This window comes from Podarcis muralis, chromosome 3 (assembly GCF_964188315.1).
Source record: "Podarcis muralis chromosome 3, rPodMur119.hap1.1, whole genome shotgun sequence".
Taxonomy (NCBI): Eukaryota; Metazoa; Chordata; class Lepidosauria; order Squamata; family Lacertidae; genus Podarcis; species Podarcis muralis.
The window spans coordinates 105,207,884-105,227,205 of NC_135657.1; the positions used below are offsets into that span (position 1 = coordinate 105,207,884).

Consider the following 19,322-nt stretch of genomic DNA (forward strand, 5'->3'; position numbering starts at 1 on the left):
TTGTTTTGGGTCCTACCAACCAGAAAATATACTTCATTTCTGACACATTTTATTTTCTGTTAAATTTGGCTGTCACAAAAACAACCTGCAATTTTCTTTGCATTTCACTTCACAACAGATTCCATGAATCATGGCTGTCCTGCTTTCCTATGATAATGACAAAAATATGCATCATGATAGAAAACACCGCTGTGTTTTATATCATTAGCCACCTCCAATTATAAATAATCTTATCAGGATCTAGATTGGAAGATTAAAAAAATCAGTTATGTCTGCAAACCGCAGTTGTATTCAGGCAATACAGATATGATCAGAAGCAAAAAGAGGAGAAAGCAACTCAGGTTTGATACTAGATGAGAAAATATTTAATTGATTCAACTGAGAAATTCTTGAATTCATGTGTAGCTCACCATCAAAACTCCCTCTGAATATAAGGCACTATGTCTGTCGAAATTCATATCAACTACAACACTTTCATTTCGTTATCACATGAATATACCCAGTGCTTTTTTCCTAAAAGATGTTTAGGGGTACTCTCATTTTCCTACTCATATTGAAATACTGACCCTCAGTGAGGCCAAACTTAGATTCACAAAATGTTTAGGGGTATGTGCCAGAGAGCCAGTGTGGTGTAGTGGTTAAGAGCGGTAGTCTCGTAATCTGGGGAACCGGGTTCGCGTCTCCGCTCCTCCACATGCAGCTGCTGGGTGACCTTGGGCTAGTCACACTTCTTTGAAGTCTCTCAGCCCCACTCACCTCACAGAGTGTTTGTTGTGGGGGAGGAAGGGAAAGGAGAATGTTAGCCGCTTTGAGACTCCTGAAGGGGAGTGAAAGGCGGGATATCAAATCCAAACTCTTCTTCTTCTTCCTGTGCCCCCCCCCCAATAAAAAAAGCACTGTGTATACCTGACACAAGCTTTTAGCCCTTGCCAGTTCTGACTGGTCAATATTCACTTTTCCAAAGCACCCAGCACCCAGCACCCAGCTTGTGGAAACATAACAATTTCTGCCAGTCTGTGGTCTAAGAATTCCAATATTTATTTGTTTAGATTCTCAAACTTTTATTGGCATACGTACTAGATTCCAGTAGGGTTCAATACAAACAAAACCACACACCAAAAAAAAACCCTACCATAAACCCTGCATTTAGCACTTAAGTTGGTGTTGTATAGCATTCACAAATTCTCATTGTGTGTTGCACAAACCTGGCTACTGTCTCCATCTTGTCTACATCCTGAGAAAACATTTGTTTGTTTGTTTGTTTGTTTGCTGCATTTCTCCAAGGAGATCAAGGTGGTGAACATGGTTCTCGCCTTTCTCATTTAATCTCCACAACAACCGTGTGAGGTAGGTTAGGCTGAGAGGCAGTGATTGGCCCAATATGAACACATGATGCCTCAACTGCCTGCTCTGACTGGCAGTGGCTCTCTAAGGTCTCAAGCAGAGGTCTTTCCTTGCCCTGCTGTCTGTTTATCCTATTAGGTGGCAATACAAGGAATTGTATACAAAACACGAGTCATGGCCCACAGTACCACACAAGGCTCTATTCCCACAATACTATAGCACTACTTCTAATACCTCATTTATACAGAACCCTGCAGCATCTGTTATCTTCAGCCCTGTACCCACCATGGGAATGGCATTTCTATGGAAGCCAATCAAACTCTCTTATTCATGTAATATTAAGCTGCGTAGCTGTTTGCAAACCCAGATCAATTCTCTGTCCGGTCCTTGGGCCATAGCCTGTAATTTGATAGCACAACACAGCCCACTAGGCATTGTAGAACAAATTGTTAATAATACTGAATATGTAAAACCTATGCAACATCTACTAGAACACGCTCCAGCAAAGCCAAAAACAAAACAAAACACCCTTGTTAAAACCAAAGTCGACTATTTGTCATGAAGAAATATAGCTTGAACAGAAACTTTATAATGGGTTTTACATACCATAAATTCCTGTTGAAATACACGGGAACGCCTGCAAGACAAAAACCAAGATGTAAATTAGAATTTTGTTTTATTTTTGCCTCAGAATCCCTTATTACACAGAATCATTTAGAATGAGGAAACCACAAACTGCTTCGTGTAAAGAAATCTCTACCTCTAAGTTGGCAGGGCCTGGTGAAACGCCCTCCAGAGTGCTGAGAGAACTAGTTCAGGAGATCAGAAAGCTGCTCACAATTTTCTTTGTGAACTCAATGGAGAACAGATAAGGTCCTGCAGAACTTTGGAGAAAGCTAAACATATATAGTGGTACCTCAGGTTAAGTACTTAATTTGTTCCGGAGGTCCGTACTTAACCTGAAGCTGTTCTTAACCTGAAGCACCACTTTAGCTAATGGGGCCTCCTGCTGCTGCCATGCTGCCGGAGCACGATTTCTGTTCTCATCCTGAAGCAAAGTTCTTAACCTGAAGCACTATTTCTGGGTTAGCGGAGTATGTAACCTGAAGCGTTTGTAACCTGAGGTACCACGGTTGTGCCTTGCCAAATGTGAAAAGAGGGAGGACCCAGGGATTTAAAAAAAACAACAACAGCAACAACAATAAAAGCAACTTACATAATGTAGACACTATTAGAACAATTACAATGTGATCAATCTGCAAGCATCTAGAGGAAACTGGAATGACCACCTGAAGACAGCATAGATTTGTTCAGAACAAAGAACAAAGTACTCTCTTTCTTTGATAGGGTAATGCATTTAATAGATAACAAAGCAGATATATATCTTGACTTCGGAAAATGTTTCTTGGGTAATTCTCATAAGAGAAGCTGAGGAGTTTGTACTCTGCTCTTCCTTCTCCTAATACAGCAGTCATATAGCTTGTTGGGGGGTTGAATGCATGCTAGCACCATCCATAGTGTGACTGTCCTGATCAACTCCTCCCCCAGACCTTTAAACATTGGGTGGAAGGAAGCTTGAAAGGGGGAAACCATGCACACTAGGCTCTTCCATGTGACAAGAGAGGCCAAAAAGTTCCCAATCCTATGCTAAACTCCCAATGCTGGGATCTATGGGAACTACAGCAACATTGTTCTGTTTAAGCTCCTGAGTTTGTATTTTTTTAAGGCATTGAAGGAGTTGGAGCCTTTAAAGGTCCCTGGCACAACATCTTAATGCCTCTGGATTCCTTATAAAAGCACTACAATCGTACCTTGGAAGTCAAACGGAATCCATTCTGGAAGTCCATTTGACTTCCAAAACGTTCAGAAAGCAAAGCGCAGCTTCTGATTGGCTGCAGGAAGTTCCTGCAGCCAATCGCAAGCCGCAGAAGTCGGCTTCAAAAAATAGTTCGCAAACTGGAACACTGAAATGTTTGAGAACTAAGCTGTTCGAAAACCAAGGTACGACTGTACAACATTTTACTGACAAAACATAGCCACGAAAGGATTTTCAGGACCCTTTAGAAGCACATGATACAGAGCTGCATTTGACTTATAGCATTATTCTCATAATTCAAACTGCCTTGCAGGTATTTGCAAGTCTTCCACATTAGGTCAAACCTTTGCTCCTATCTCACCAGCAAAACTCCGGATTGCAGAAGGCAGGACTCTGAGCGACTCTTCACATCTGACCTTGCTGCAAACGCATAAACATGAAATGTTGTGCTAATGGCTACCCTAAGTATGCATTAGCACAGCAATCATCTTTGTTTTTGCAAATTGAGTCTCACTTTCCCTCCCCAAAACCCAAATCCCCTCCAGCTGCATTAACTATACTTCAGCAAAACATGTATCTCCTGTATCAGTCTCTACAGCCACAGCAGGCGCTGTGACCTTCCAACAGCTTGACCTCATCCCCCAAAGGTGCACTTCTTCATCGTCTCCCAAGACAGACAGATGCCAACCAACTCAAACAGTAGAATAAAAGAGGTCTCACTGAGAGCAACAGTCCTTAATATTCATGACACACTCATTCTCCAAGTGTGTGTTCTTATGTAGCTAAAATGACATCAGCTATATACCAGATGGAGGCGTGCAGGAAACCCTGAGTTGGAAGAATGATACAAAAAAATCCATTAAAAAACTAAGGAGACTGAGCATGTTCGGTTGCCATGGAGTACATGACTGATGGTGGGAGGAAAGAGAAAACTGGGGAAAGTGGAGTGGAAATTAATGGAATATCTTGGGTGAAGACATGGCTGGCTGGAATCATGAAAAGGAGCACTCCACACTGCAATGTTTCGTCACAGATTCCATTTATTAACAAAATGACATATCATGAAGCAGATTTCTGGAGGGATCTACTCTGATATAAATTATTCGGGCGTAGGAAGTGGAAAGTACAAAACTACAGAGGGCACAACTGAAAGATACATATAGCAAACTCCTCGCAGCACAGCATATTCATATTTCTCAAAGAAGAAATGGTCTAGAGGCAGTAAAATAAAGTATCAAATAAAGGAATTCTTTGCACAGAAAAAGATTAGAGACTATACAGACTGAAGTTCAACAATCTGAAGGCAAGTAATATTTTGTTTGAACCTCGTTACAAAAACTGTGGAATTTCAGATTCTATTGGGTGCTATATTTTCAGAACAACAGGAAACGAACAATTGCAATGGTGAATACAGTACAGGAAGCATGACAGTGAGAGAAAGTTGAAGGAACAAGGTATTCTTATTCCTAGAAAACAAATTAAGGGACAATATGGTAACAATTTTCTAAAAAGTAAAAGGCTGTCATTATAGGAAATGGAGAAAAATGGTTCAGCTGCTCTGGAGGACAGGGCAATCGGCTTGAAGTGCCAGAAGTTACATTTAAGTTGAATATTATGAAATACATCAAAGCAGTTGCTGAATTGACTTCATTGGATTTTTCTTTTTTTAAAAGCAAAACACACACACACACACAAAAACACACACAAGCTGATGTTTCCATTTCAAATATCACTGGGTGTCGAAGAATGGTAGTAAAATATGCAGAGAATTGAGAGGTTTATTTATTTATTTTTCACTTAAAAAAAATAAAAAATATTGAATTGCTTCAGCTCTCCAACCGAGGTGGCTGCCAACATCAAGAAGAAAAACAATGCAACAACAAAAGACCTATCAAGAAGTCATAGAGCAAATATCATTTGAACAAACAGGCTTAGAGAACTGGATGGGGAAAGCCTGTTAACAGGGAAATAGCCCTGCACACTGGCATTGAGAATCGTTTCAGTGCCAGGCTTCAGGGAGAGCCAGAACTGGTGGGGCAGAAGGGAGAAAAGAGGAGAGGAGAAAGCAAAAGGCCAAAGGAAATGTTTTAACTGTGCCTCTGCACCAGCACTGTATAGATTTTGGGGTGCTGGTTGTTTTTATAGTGTCAATACCAGCTTTCCTCCCACGATAATAAAACAGGGTTGTTGAGACTGAGGCATGGGGGTACAGTTATCTCCTCCACCACACATGTGGTTAATGTAATGTGCAGTTTGGTTCCACAGTGCCTTTATCCCCATGCTGCAATGTCTCTTCAGAGCATAGCTGTCAACTTTCAGATTTGAAAATAAGGGATCAGCAGCCTCGAAAATATGGGATCAGCAGCCTCATCTGTCCCGGGGACAGTCTACAGGATATTTAACAATCCGGGGTAGCAGCGGGAAACGGCGCTGGAATAAGGGGATTTCCCGCAAAAAAGGGAAGGTTGACAGCTATGCTTCAGAGGCCTAAAATCTAACACACACCCCTCACCTAGCCTTGCATTGCTTGGAGAATGGCTCATAAGCAGCTAGCACACAGTGGGTTGGATCCAAACTAAGCCTCTGCAAGTAGAAATGTTCCTTCCGTTCACGGAAGGCTTCTGGTCTGTTGGCCAGATTGTGCGGGCAGAAGGGGGAAGGGGTCCCTCCTTCCCCTATGGACTTCCCTATACCACTCCTGTGGAAGGACCCTAACACTCTGGAGCAGACACTGCAGCAGGAAGAGGGAGAATCAGCAAAGTCTCTCCCCACCCCCCACTCCATTGTCAGGAGCATCCCTAAGTGGTGCCAGAAGTCTGGATCAGAGCCTCTGGTTAGTGCAGTCAGTAGAGCACGAGACTCTTAATCTCAGAGTTCAAATCCCACATTGGGGGGAAAGTTGGACTAGATTATCCTTGTGGTCCAATCCAACTCTATGATGTCAGAAATATAGGCTCACAGCGGAACAATTTGCATCAGGTTTTTCTTAGACTACAATACCCATCCAATGAAGTGAAAAAGCAAACTACCAAGGCCTGATGCATAGCCAGGAATAATATAATCTAATACAGGGACAGAACACCATTCATTGCCATCTATACAATTTCCAGCTAAAGCCACCCCTCAACATATCATCAAGGATCTGCAGCCCATCTGGGCAATAAGCCTTCCCTCTCGCAGACAGGCAACAGAGACACAAACACAGAAATCAGACCCTGACACAAAATCCAATGACAACTCTATTCCCAACTCTACGCTAGCAACACCATTACACTAATAATGCTGGCCACAAAGCCAATACTCCATCACCTGCTCATCTCCAAATGTGATCTGGCCAGCAATTCCCTCCCGCATTCTACACAGAATTTCTTCTTGCAAAAGAATAAATGTGCAGAAATCTGACATCAGAAATGGCAATACATAGAAATCAATAGGGCACTATTTCAACCTACCAAGTTATCCAGTTATTGATCTTAAGATAGCCATCCTGGGGGAAATGAAACTGGAAATACAAACTCTAGCTTGAAACTGCTGAACTGAAAAGTTCAGTTCTAGTCATTTGGGACTAAATAGAGACACTGGTGTTCTGTCCTACTACATGTGCTAATTAACTCCGCAATGCCAAAATGATCATTCACTCACCAATTACTTTTGCTGTGAAGCGCATAGGTGTCAAGTGTCCCTTATTTGAAGGGACTGTCCCTTATTCCAGCGCCATGTCCCGCTGCTGTCCCTTATTGATGGATGTCCCTTAAATGTCCCTTAAATGATGTCCCTTAAATTTCAAAGGAAGCAGCTCCTCTCCCTCCCTCCCTGCCGGCCAGGGAGGAGGGAGGCTCCAACTGTGTTGCTTGGCTGTGTTGCTCACCCAATAAGAAGTCTAAGAACGACTGGGGGGTGGAGCTTGCATGCCTTGTGTGTGGCTAGTTAATGCAAGCTGAGGGGGTTTTTGAATGCTGGATGCCATTTTGTTGCACGTGCTGCTGCAAACTTTGCAGGGCAAAGCCAGGCCGGGGAGCCAAGTTGAGGCTACATAGGCCTTGTGGTGCATGTGATTCAGATTCTATTCAGTTGAACCTCTGGTTACAAAGTTGGTTGGACAGTGTTCTCGAAGTTACCAGCATGAGTTTGACCAGACTGAAGGACAGGAAGACTGGAGTGCCTGGAACAGGTGAGGCTGCAGGTCCCTTATTTTGGCTGCTGGTCCCTTATTTTCAAAGCTGCTGGTCCCTTATTTTCAAATCTGTAAATTGACAGCTATGGTGAAGCGTCATTTTGCATACATTTATCTTCTAACTGAATTGTTACAGGCTATACTTCTGCATTGCACTGATCATTAACTCCAATCTTTACATCCTCCCCCCTCTTTACATATATGACAACAGTGCATCATACTTCATATATCTAACTGAAATTTTACTTCTATTGATTTTTTTTTAAAAGCATACATCAAAAACAGTACAAAAAACGAACAAGAGAGAGAGAGACCTATCTCCTGCCCCAGTTCACACATAAACATATCTGTGTACATAGGCATACAGACAATTTTGTTAGGTTGTCAGTAAAGGAAAAGTAGGTGCCTAGAGAAGTGAAAATCCATGGTCTCAAAGTTCAGGACAGCAGTACTGCTAAGGCAATATCAGGCCATTTCTGTTTTCCTTCCTTTAAGGAGGCAGAAAGATATAAGAGAGTAGCAAAAACCAGGCAGTATGTCCAAGGGCAAGCATATGCTGTCAGCAGCGAGCAACCTTGCAGTTTCCCAGTGATGTGATTGACATTCCCACAAGTGTACATACGTGCTAACAAATGGGCACCCTCCCCAACATGCAGGAAATGTTCTAGGAGAGCACCGTGGCAACTCGCAAGTCCAATTTGTTGTCACATGAATTAAGGGAAATTTAAAAATAGGTGTAACCAAATCATGTGTTTACAGAAAGGTTTCAGCAGGCATCTCAAACAGTCCAGGGAAGCTGCCTGCCTACTGTCTATGGGCGGAAAGTTCCACAGCGCAAGTGCTGCCATGGTAAAGGAATAAGGCCTCACAAAAGTAGGAAAAACAATGTTGTGGCACTTGTAAAAGTTTTACCAGAAGATGAAATGTTATTTGCTCAAATGAAATTAATGGACTTAGAGACAATAGCATACAAGTACATTCAAGCCTTTTCTCCCATGCTGTGGACTCAATGTAAATCCCACATCCCAGGGTAGAAGCTCAACACTGATGCAAATGGAAGCTTTCCTCCTGTGGTCGAAAGCAGCCTCAGTGTTGTGGTGGAAAGATTAAATTCCCTTCCCATGCGTCCCAGTGCTAATCAGATCCCCACAACTACTATTTAAACTTTTAAAGGTAGCCACTTTAGCTGCATGCAATTAATGTCATATCTGGTTTGGCTCTTACCATTCTCCTGTGCTTCTGCCACAAGGTGAATATACCTGTAATGCGGAACTGACTGTGTGTAGGGCTCACTCTCCCCTTCTTTGACCTGCTCCTATAGCAGGGCAAAGACTTGTCAAATTAATTTGCTTGTTTCAAAAAGTTTCACATGCTCCATGGCTTTGAGTCTAGGAGGGTTCATCTGTATAGCTGGTTTCAGTTGACAACACTGAACACAAGTAATCACTGGAGACCCCGCAAACCAATTGTTCTGTCAGCCACTCCTGTAATGAAGCTGCAAGCTCACAGGGTACAGCTAGTTTCAGTAAACCACAAATATCCTGCTTCAGATTCCGATGCAGGTTGCTTTAACCATACAGAGAAGGGTCTGTGAACCAGCTTACTGCTGCAAAGTGTGCACAGAGGACAAGAATTTAAGAAACACTTTCCCATTTGAAGACAGGACAGAGCTCTTGGGACAGGCGTGTGGAGTTCTCATTTGCCTCCTCACCACTCACTGCAGTGTGCTTCCCAAAAAACCTCCTCCAACGTTCCAGGAAAAGATTCAGCTGGGATCAAGGAATGATGCTAGTAGAACATACTAGATAAGCCCCAAGGCCCTAGCTATGCCAGCCATCTTAGCAAAAACCAAACAGAGCACTATCAGAAACCTCTAAGAAGGTTACAGGATTCCTCCATCCAGATGTGGATGGCCACCAGGATAGGGAAGAATTCTAGGAAGGTTAGATCACATGTGATCCCTTCCTCCTTCCAGTGACCAGGTGCACCAGCAATCCCTGAAATACACCCCAAATCCCACTGCCAGAAGCATCTGAATGGACCTGGAAGTCATGGTGGGTGGTCAACAGTTCCTGCCAAAAGGGAAACCCATTGTAGGACTTGAGGGATGCTAGCCACCCCATGAGGTCCTCTAGTCAACCACAGGTGATGGTGACCCAGTGCACCAGCAGTAAGCTGGACCTGACTACCACAAAATGCCTGCCCTAGAGACACCACATGACAAGTGAAGTAAAAATGGGAATCCTGAAGAAAACTGCAACTACAGTTTGGACAGGCTAGCTTACCAGTACGCATGCAATTTGTAGACAAAGTGAGAACACAATAGTCTATTTGAGCATTCAGTAAATTTGCATGATGGCAACCATATGTATGAGAATTCTGGCAAGACCCATGTCTGCAGCATGTAACCTGCCGCCTTTATAGCACCCCACAATTCGAAGAGCAAACTTCTACCGCTTTCTTGGGGGCACCTTGGGCGATTTAGAACCCTGCATAATCACAATGACAGATCGACACAAGTATAGATCACCATAGATTGGAACAAGCACATCTTCCAACAACTTCCCTGATTTCTGAGCAAAATAAGCACTTGGAAATAAAAGAAGAGGCTGCTAACTTGATAGAATCCACGGGTTTTTTCCTCGTTCCTGTGATGTAGGACAACTTTGCTTTTAGTACTTTCAGTGGATACACTGTGACATCAACATGGAAAGAAAGAAAGAAAAAGCACACACATATGCCAGGCCTTTTCTTAATCGGAGACATTTTTCTAGAACTTCTCTCTTAGAGAAAAAAGACATAGCTTGACAAATGTTCACAGGGCAGGTTTTTAAGTAATGCCCCGCTTTATGCATAGAGGTGGAATTTCAAAAACTAAGTAACAACTGGAGAAAATGTAGTGACCCATGTCCTCAAAGGTCAGAGTAGAAGATCCTGAAGATCCTTTGGGACACTAAAACCTATGGTGTTTATTCTTCAAGGCATGCCTTCTCCATTTGCTGTGCTATTCTATTTCAGTTCCTCTCTTTGTCTTTCTACCACCCCCAGATTGTCTTTTATAGAAGGGTAGCTTTTAACTACTTCTTAACCTACCTTGCGGCCATACCACAATAATCTTGCTTTCTTTTTCTGCCACACATCTGAATAATACTTCTGACTGGAGGTATTAAAAGCTGCCTAAATTTCAAGCTATTTTTGAACACCAGGAAGGACATTATCACTGGCCGTATCTCAAATTAACTTGGGGCTCTTAGCTCACTCCCTCATAGAGAGATGATTACAGCATAAAACCGGCTTATATAATTTTGCAAAATATGACACAGCTGTTATTCACTGCTCAGGGGAGACCCATGGCTAAGAAAGCATGTAGACCCAATTTCCTTCTTCTCCTAGGGAAGCAATTTAGTCTAGATGCCAGGCTAAAATTATTGGCAGGGCAATAATGTGGAATTCACACAGCGGATGTTGACACAGTGCAATATCTAGCTTATGCATAAGTCCTAAGTCTCCAGAACACCCACGTTTTTAGCTCTTTCCTGTGCATAATAATAGATTCAGTCTGAGTAAAAATTCAGTCTCAATGAAAAAATGGCTAACACCTATCATCAGGCGTTAAATGATCCTTGCCTCAAAAGATGTTAGAAGTGTCAATCAGCAGACAACATGCAATAGCTCTGCTCTCAAAATTTATGTTTAATTTAGTTTAGGGCTGGTGGAAAGCACAATTGACAACTCTGGATTCTTCTTTTTCTGGAGAAATGCTCTTCCCAGCAAAGGTAAAATGAGTAATTGTAGTTTTATACACCCTTTATATACCCTTTCCCTCATCTTGAATCGGCACTTTGAGAGAATACCTTGACTAGAAACCATGAAAGTGACTAATACAATCTGAGCAGACTTAAAACGCCAGTGTTGCTACAAAGACCAGTACTCAATGATAAATAAAGCAAATATTTTCATGTCACATACAAATGATGGCTAGTAGCTATGCATAAACTCCATTCTAGGAAGGGCCTATCGCTTAGTGACTGAGCATATGCTTTGAGTACACAAGGCTCCATGTTCAGTCTCCAGGAAATTCCAGTTAAAAGTATCAGAGTTGAGAAAGATCACTGTCTGAGAAGTTGGGCAGCTCCTGCCTTTCAAAACAGCCAGTTCACAACTATATGTACTTACCAATCATTTGACGCAGTATAAGACAGTTTCATCAACTCTATCTAAGCTGGTGATTCTAAAACAACTGAAACACAATCGAGTGGCTAGATTTGTTTAGTTACAGGTAGGTAGTCGTGTTGGTCTGCCATAAAGGTAAAGGTAAAGGGACTCTTGAGAGTCCCATGGACTGCAAGAAGATCATACCTATCCATTCTGAAGGAAATCAGCCCTGAGTGCTATCTGGAAGGACAGATCCTGAAGCTGAGGCTCTGATACTTTGGCCACCTCATGAGAAGAGAAGACTCCCTGGAAAAGACCCTGATGTTGGGAAAGATGGAGGGCACAAGGAGAAGGGGATGACAGAGGACGAGATGGTTGGATAGTGTTCTCGAAGCTACCAGCATGAGTTTGACCAAACTGCGAGAGGCAGTGGAAGACAGGAGTGCCTGGCGTGCTGTGGTCCATGGGGTCATGAAGAGTCGGACACGACTAAACAACTAAACAACAATAACAAAAAGGGAACCCTGACAATTAGGTCCAGTCATGACCAACTCTGGGGTCTGCCATAGTTGAAACAAAATAAAAAAATTCCTTCCAGTAGCACCTTAGAGACCAAGTAAGTTAGCTATTGGTATGAGCTTTCGTGTGCATGCACACTTCTTCAGATACAATGAAACAGAAGTCACCAGACCCTTATATATAGTGAAAGGGTGATTACTAGTGGTGTTCTGTTATTTTCTTTATGTCTTATTGCAAAAATAAAAATAAAAATCCAGAAATAGACTGGAAAGAGAAGTTGCTGAATTGCAACTTATTACCAAACTTAAAACCATGGAGAGACCTGGTCTGAATAGAGACATCAGATTCTTATCTCATTATACGTGATAAAGCTATTTTTAGCCATTTCACCCCTTGCTTTTTACTGTAAGACCAATTGCAGTCATTAACAGTCGTCAACAGGTTTACCACACCTATCAGCCAATCACCCATTCCCACCACCCTTCTGAGAAATACCCCTTTCCACCCTTCCAACTATATACAAGGGTCTGGTGACTTCTGTTTCAGTGTATCTGAAGAAGTGTGCATGCACATGAAAGCTCATACAAATAACTAACTTAGCTGGTGGTGCTGTGGGTTAAACCACAGAGACTAGGACTTGCTGATCAGAAGGTCGACGGTTCGAATCCCCGCAACGGGGTGAGCTCCTGTTGCTCGGTCCCTGTTCCTGCCAACCTAGCAGTTCGAAAGCACGTCAAAGTGCAAGTAGATAAATAGGTACCATTCTGGCGGGAAGGTAAACGGCGTTTCCATGCGCTGCTCTGGATCGCCAGAAGCGGCTTAGTCATGCTGGCCACATGACCCGGAAGCTGTACGCCAGCTCCCTCGGCCAATAAAGCGAGATGAGTGCCGCAACCCCAGAGTTGCCCACGACTGGACCTAATGGTCAGGGTTCCCTTTACCTTTAAGGTGCTACTGGAAGGAATTTTTTTATTTAGATTTGTTTAATCATGGAGCTGGAGAGTGTGATATTGCTCAGTTATTACACACACACACACACACACACACACACACACACACACACACACACTGTTTGATATCTAAAGCCAAAGCATCTCCAACGGATGAATGCTCAGCTCAAAACTTCCAGGGAGAGAGAGAGCTACACTCCTCAGTTGGTTTCATTGTTTAGCTACATCAAGACCCTTTTCCCTAATGTTCAACCATAATCTACCTTCCCATAATTTAAGTCTTTTATATCTAGCTCTGCCCTCTGGCACAGCAGGGAATAAGCAATTGGGTGGGACATGCTGGCAGTCCTTCCATCTGCGTCAATATTATGCTTTCTCTCTTGTAGCTCAGCTTAATACACACAGAGAGAGCACTGTAACAGTCAGTGATCATTTTGTTCATCTCTTTCACGGATGTCGTGTCTATGTGGGTATGTGTGTACATGGAAGTTATATCCACAAAGGGAGCAATCATAGTCCACTCACCAAACAAGAAAAGAAAGAGAAAGAACATCACATTATGCCTACATAAATTCTTAGAGATAGCTTGTGGAACTTGCCTGAAGCAACCATCCTAATTTGCACAACTCTACAACAGATTCCGCTTCACCTTTTAAGAGCACCTCCTCAGGTCTTTGCTAAACGTTCACAAAGATAAATAGAAATATGACTCCCAGATAAATATTTGCAGATCTTGATACCACAAAGGTCTTCCATTTCCATAATGCTTTGATTATTTATACAACAGCAGAAGCAGAGCTGCTGAAAGAAGTCCTCCCAGGAGGTTAAAAGGGCCAGAGGTATATATTCAATCATTTATTATTCAAACAGATTTAATGGAGACTTTCCCCCTCTTTTTTTTGGAAAAAAGAATTCTGCTAAAAGGAGCAAAGGGGAAAACTGAAAATGTATTTTGCTTTATTTCATCTAGCACTGTTGAACAGACAAGAGCGAGGCTCAAAGGCAGAAACAAGAACATCAGCTACTAAAAGGAGTAAAGGAGAATTATATGTTTACAAAATGTAATTTCAGCGACTTTCCCAAAGGATTGTTAAGCTATGCAGACTGTTTTTTGCTGAATTGATCCCAATGAGGGAAATTACAGAGAAAAAGACAACTGGATATTTCCTGATAGAATGTAGCAATGCAGAACATTAAAAGGCTTGCTAACATACAACTAACTCCAATCCCCAAGCCATGTTGAATGTCCTCCACGATGTGGGCATATTGTTTTTCCATAGAAAACAAATTTCCTGCACATTTATAGAGACAAATCAAGGAAGAAGCAAATCGCAGAACTTGGGAACAGTGCCTCATAGAAAGCCTAGTCCAAGCTAGCGTCAGAGCTGCATCTCTTATGACAGCTATTACTGATTCCAAACCCATAGAATCAGGGCTCAAAGCAGTAAGGAAATAGCATTTCCAAGTCTCCTTCTCACCAATTACAAAATCAGTAGGACGCCATTTAAACCTGACCCAATTCTCAGATTTGGGTTCTACACAATGGGGTAAGTGTGCATTTAATGGAAGCCCAAAATGGAGGTGGTGGGGAGCTGAATCATCAACATCTAGGATAAGTGTTATTGTATTCATTAAGTGAAGAGATGGTTAAAGTGCATGTAATCTAATGTACGATATAGTTTACCAAAAGAGAGAGACACACGCATTGTTAAGAAGAATGAGTAACTCTGGATAGCATCCTTTTTATCTTTTTCTCTCAGTTCCTCATCTCTTACGAACCTAGCCTTTTAAATTTGCAAGGCTGGGGGCAAGGCCTCCCCCCCACCCCCTCTTTTTAATTGATGTGAGTTGCTGTGGTTTTCATTGTCTGAGCTAACAAATAGTAAAACCACACCACATAAAAGCTATGCTCAATGGATCTGTTTCAGAGCCGAAATGCTAGCAAAATGCTGTTCTACTAGAAAATGTGAGATAGGACTCCTCTGAATTATTCTCTGTAAACAGAAGTGTTATATTTACAACTGCATACCGACCTGTCAACACCATGCTATTGTCTTGTTTGTTTTATGATATGTGCAGGTAGTAATTACAGACTGAAGGGAGATGTAAGGAGAAAGGCAAGCTGACCTTTATGCTGCATATCTCACACAAACTCTTCCCCAAGAATAGTTGTGCCAAGAAGCAGGCAGCAGGCAGTATTAATGCTTGACCATGCATGGACACTGCTGAACAGCTTACAAAAGGGAATATGCTGTACCTGACTGTGATTCTCTCTTTCACCCACCTATCTCTACCTCCTCAAAAATGTGGACGGGTATCTTGCTGGATTTCAGTTACCAGCACATCAAAGATTCCATGAGAAAAGAAAGAGAACAAAATAGAACTTCACTGACCTGTAATTTTTGTATTACTGTGATCTATGGTGAGTGACTGAAATGTGTATTTTTCTTTGGGGAAGGTTAAGGACACAATGGAATGTCTTGAAAGAATATATGGCGATGACAGGTCTGGGGATGAAGAAGGCTGAGAAGTGTCAAAGCAGATTTCGGACAATAAATGCCTTGCTTGTACAAAATAAATGATGAGCACAAACTACTGTTCCACCAAGGTGGATACTGTCTAATGTATCTGCCTGTGCACGTACTCACCCTGCCTAGTTTCGGATTTTCCTGCTAAGACATTTGTTTTGTTACTATTCTTTATTTGGAAAGTTCAGAAAGGCTTGCATGAGTCTTCCAGACCTTGCCCCATGCAAGCGCAGGATCAGGTCCACACCTGCTAAGTTTCAGCACTGCTACCGCATCACAAGCCCCCTGCCTAGACTCCAACAGTAAGATCTATGAAGACTCTTCCTCAATAGCTGACCCACAATAGAATTCAGGTTTTCAGTGTAGCTTTCTTCTTGTTTTGCTTCTGTTCCCGGGCCCAAACAAGGTGGCAAATCCATGTCATTTAACACACACACATATCTAAAGCATGGGCAGGATGTGATTTAAAGAGTCAAAGGGATGGGTAAAGATGCTAAACCCCCTCACCTACCCCACTGTTCCTTCCACCATCCCTCCCTCTAAGATGCTTCCCTCTCAGCCAGACTCAGTTTTGGTATCTGAGCCTGGTGGGGTTATGGTGGGAGCAGGGAGGAAAAAGTTAAATGATGGTGTGAGTGAGCATTAGGTTCCTCCAAAACCCCACACACTTTAATGACTGGAGAAGTTCCACCTTTGAAGATATGGCATTGCCACCATCATGTGTCATTTTGATTTCAAAGGCTTTTTCCTGTCTCCAATTCCGGTAGCAAGTCTTGTTTACTGTGCTTGGCTTTCTTCCCAGCCAATACATCTAACTAAAACATAATTCCCAGAACAAGAAGAAAGATACAGGTGGAATCTATACACATTTTTAAAAAAGAAAAAAAGCACTGTAAAAATGCTTTTTAAAAAAATGTTTTGAAAAATATATTGAATTTCCCATAGCTCACTTTTGCCATCTAGTGTCACATCTGTATACTGCACTTTACAACACACTTAAAATGTTTTATTTGCAGCTGTATAGCTGAGACCACACACACATACACACAAACCATAATAGGCCATGTATTTTATATTTTAAAAAATCTGATGAGAAAAGTAACAAAGAGATCCGATGCAAATATATGAGTACCTTTTTCTGTGCTGATTATCTCTCAAAAGGAGGCAACGTGGAGAGTGAAGCAGCTAAAACAGAAAATGGCTCCAACAGCACTCATTTGCCTTTCCACTCATGCCGCCCAAACATACCAAGCAGTGAGAAAGAGCTTTCAGGGCACCTGAACTCAGCAGTGAACTTATGCAGAGATGCTAGTTCCTCTCCTGCCCCTTGAAGTCTATGCTCTAGAAAAGGATCCTTCAGCATCAACACTGCTGCCTGCCCAACTTGCTTTCCAATTCAAAGCAGGGGAAAAAGAGAGAGCTCTTGAGCGATGGACTTTTTTCACCCCCTTCCATTTTCAGTGCTACACTGCTAAGTATATAGCCATAAAGCTACCACACTGCATGGGCTTTTAGTGAAAAGTGCTTTGCTGGCCTTTAAAGATTCCATTGAGTTCATCCTACAAGAGGCAACGGAGGAAAGGTGACACGAGAAAGTGTTTTTTGTGTGTGTATGTGTCTTTTGAATAAAGCACTTGTATTTGCTAACTGCATCATTCAGTGAAACCACTTTGGGGAAAAGGCTATACAGAATATACATAAACAACTTGTTTCTAGTGCATTATGGCATCAAAAGGAGCTGAAAAATGGGGTTGGGGGACAAATATGAAAGAAAGCATGGTATTACTGCACAGCTTGAGGTCCTGGGTTCTCAGTAAGCTTTTGAAAATGTCCCTCAGGAAAATCTCATAAGTAAGCAAAGCAGTCCTGCTGCTGAAGACAGAATTGGGATTCAAAACGATCTTAACAGATTGGAGAACTGAGCCCAAATTAACAAAATGAATTTCAATAGGGACAAATGTAAGGTTCTGGACTTAGACAGAATGAACCAGATGCACAAATATAAGATGGGGGACACCTGGATTGCCAATAGCACCTGTGAAAAGAATCTAGGGGTCTTGGTGGACCACAAGCTTAACATGAGCCAACAGTGTGATGCAGCAGCAAAAAAAACCCAATGCTATTCTAGGCTGCATCAACAGTAGTGTCAAGGGAAGTAATAGTACCACTCTATTCTGCCTTGGTCAGACCACACCTGGAGTACTGTGTCCAGTTCTGGGCGCCACAATCTAAGAAGGATGTTGACAAGCTGGAATGTGTGCAGAGGAAGGCAACCTAGATGATAAGGGTCTGGAAACCAATCCTTATGAGGAATGGTTGAGGAAATTTGGTATATTTAGCAAGGATGAGAGGAGACTAAGAGGAAATATGATAGCCTTCCTCAAATATCAAAAGGGGTAAGGAAGAAAACAAACTTCCTCCTGTTCCAAAGGCTATGGCCCAAATGAATGGATTCAAGTTACAAGAAAGGAGATTCTGACTCAACATCTGGAAGAACTTTAGGATGGCAAAAGTTGCTCAACACTGGAAGGGACTCTTTGGGAGGAGAGGGGACTCTCCTTGCTTGGAGGTTTTTAAGCAGAGGTTGGATGGCCACCTGTCATGTATGGTTTAGGTGAGATTCCTGCTTTGCAGGGGGTTGAACTAGATAACCCTTGGGGTTCCTTTCAACTCTACAATTCTATGATGCTATGATTCTGAAATAATGGGTGCTCTTATGGTTTGGTAACTTGTTCAAAACACACACAAACAACCAGAAGGTAAAAGTAAATGAACAACTTTCAAAAAGGAGACAGATAAGCAGTGGGGTTCACCAATGGTCTGTATTGGAACTGGTGCTATTCCTTTCATTCAGAAATGATCTCTAGTCAGGTATGTGTCCAACAGCAATGTATCCAACAATGCGGATAACGGCATATCATTCAGGACGGTGAAAACCCAAGAGGATGGAACCCATAATCTCTCCAAACTGGGGTCATGGGCAACAACATGGCAAATGAGGTTCAATGTACACAAGTATAAAGTGATATCCAATGGACATTGCAGTGATAACTCAATGAAAATGATGGCACAAATTCCATGTGAGGGGTTATTAGGAAGGGGACCAAAATCAAGATGGTCATTAAAAAATACCCCTGTATAAATCCACATCAGTAGTACATTGTTTCATCTCAAAATGTACCTTGATGAGTTGAGGAAAGCTACAAAAATGGTCAACCAAAATTACCAAGGGGTTGCCGCATCTTCCCTATGGGGAAAGGTCTAAAGTATTTGTGGCTATTTAGCTTGGAGCGGTAGGAAGAGATGGTTGAGCTGGATCAAGGTGGACTAAACTTGAGGAGTATTTTAACCTTCTTCCCTACACCATGGTCCCAATGAAAGATGGCCTCGCCATAATATTTGAAGCTTGGGAAAGGGAGGGTGATCACTTGGCTACCGTGTGCTATTTGGATTCCCAAAGTCTGCAGAGCCCCTATTCCACTTCCAGCTTCAAGCAGAATCACAGTGATTGGGTTCATGCTAAATCACCCACGTCTGGAAGCATCTGTGACGATGGCTTTAAAATGAAACTACACACATTTATGGAGGACAGGTCTATCAATGGGTATTAGTCATCTTGATAGCTAAATGGAGCCTCTGAACAGCAATTACTGGGGGCAGCGGGGAGTGAACGACAACGACAACCAGTAAAGCAGTGCTGTTGACTTCATGCCAGAGTCCTGCAATATCTCACTTTTTAACTCCCTCCCCACATAGTACCTCATCATTTTACTATTGTTTAACCGTTGCCTCTCTCCTAACTTAGGCTCTGGCCTCTGGGGAGAGGAGGAAGGGGA

The 19,322-nt window shown here is 42.3% G+C and overlaps 1 protein-coding gene across 5 annotated transcripts in view; it reads right to left on the reverse strand.

The window, feature by feature from the left end:
- Nucleotides 1–19,322, reverse strand: part of MACROD2 (mono-ADP ribosylhydrolase 2) — a 997,146-nt gene that overhangs the window by 393,543 nt on the left and 584,281 nt on the right. For all 5 annotated transcript variants that reach the window (XM_077926445.1, XM_077926442.1, XM_077926444.1 and 2 more), the window contains one exon: nucleotides 1,951–1,981. In XM_077926445.1, the coding sequence (XP_077782571.1) occupies nucleotides 1,951–1,981 (31 nt within the window). The remainder of the gene's footprint in view (nucleotides 1–1,950; nucleotides 1,982–19,322) is intronic.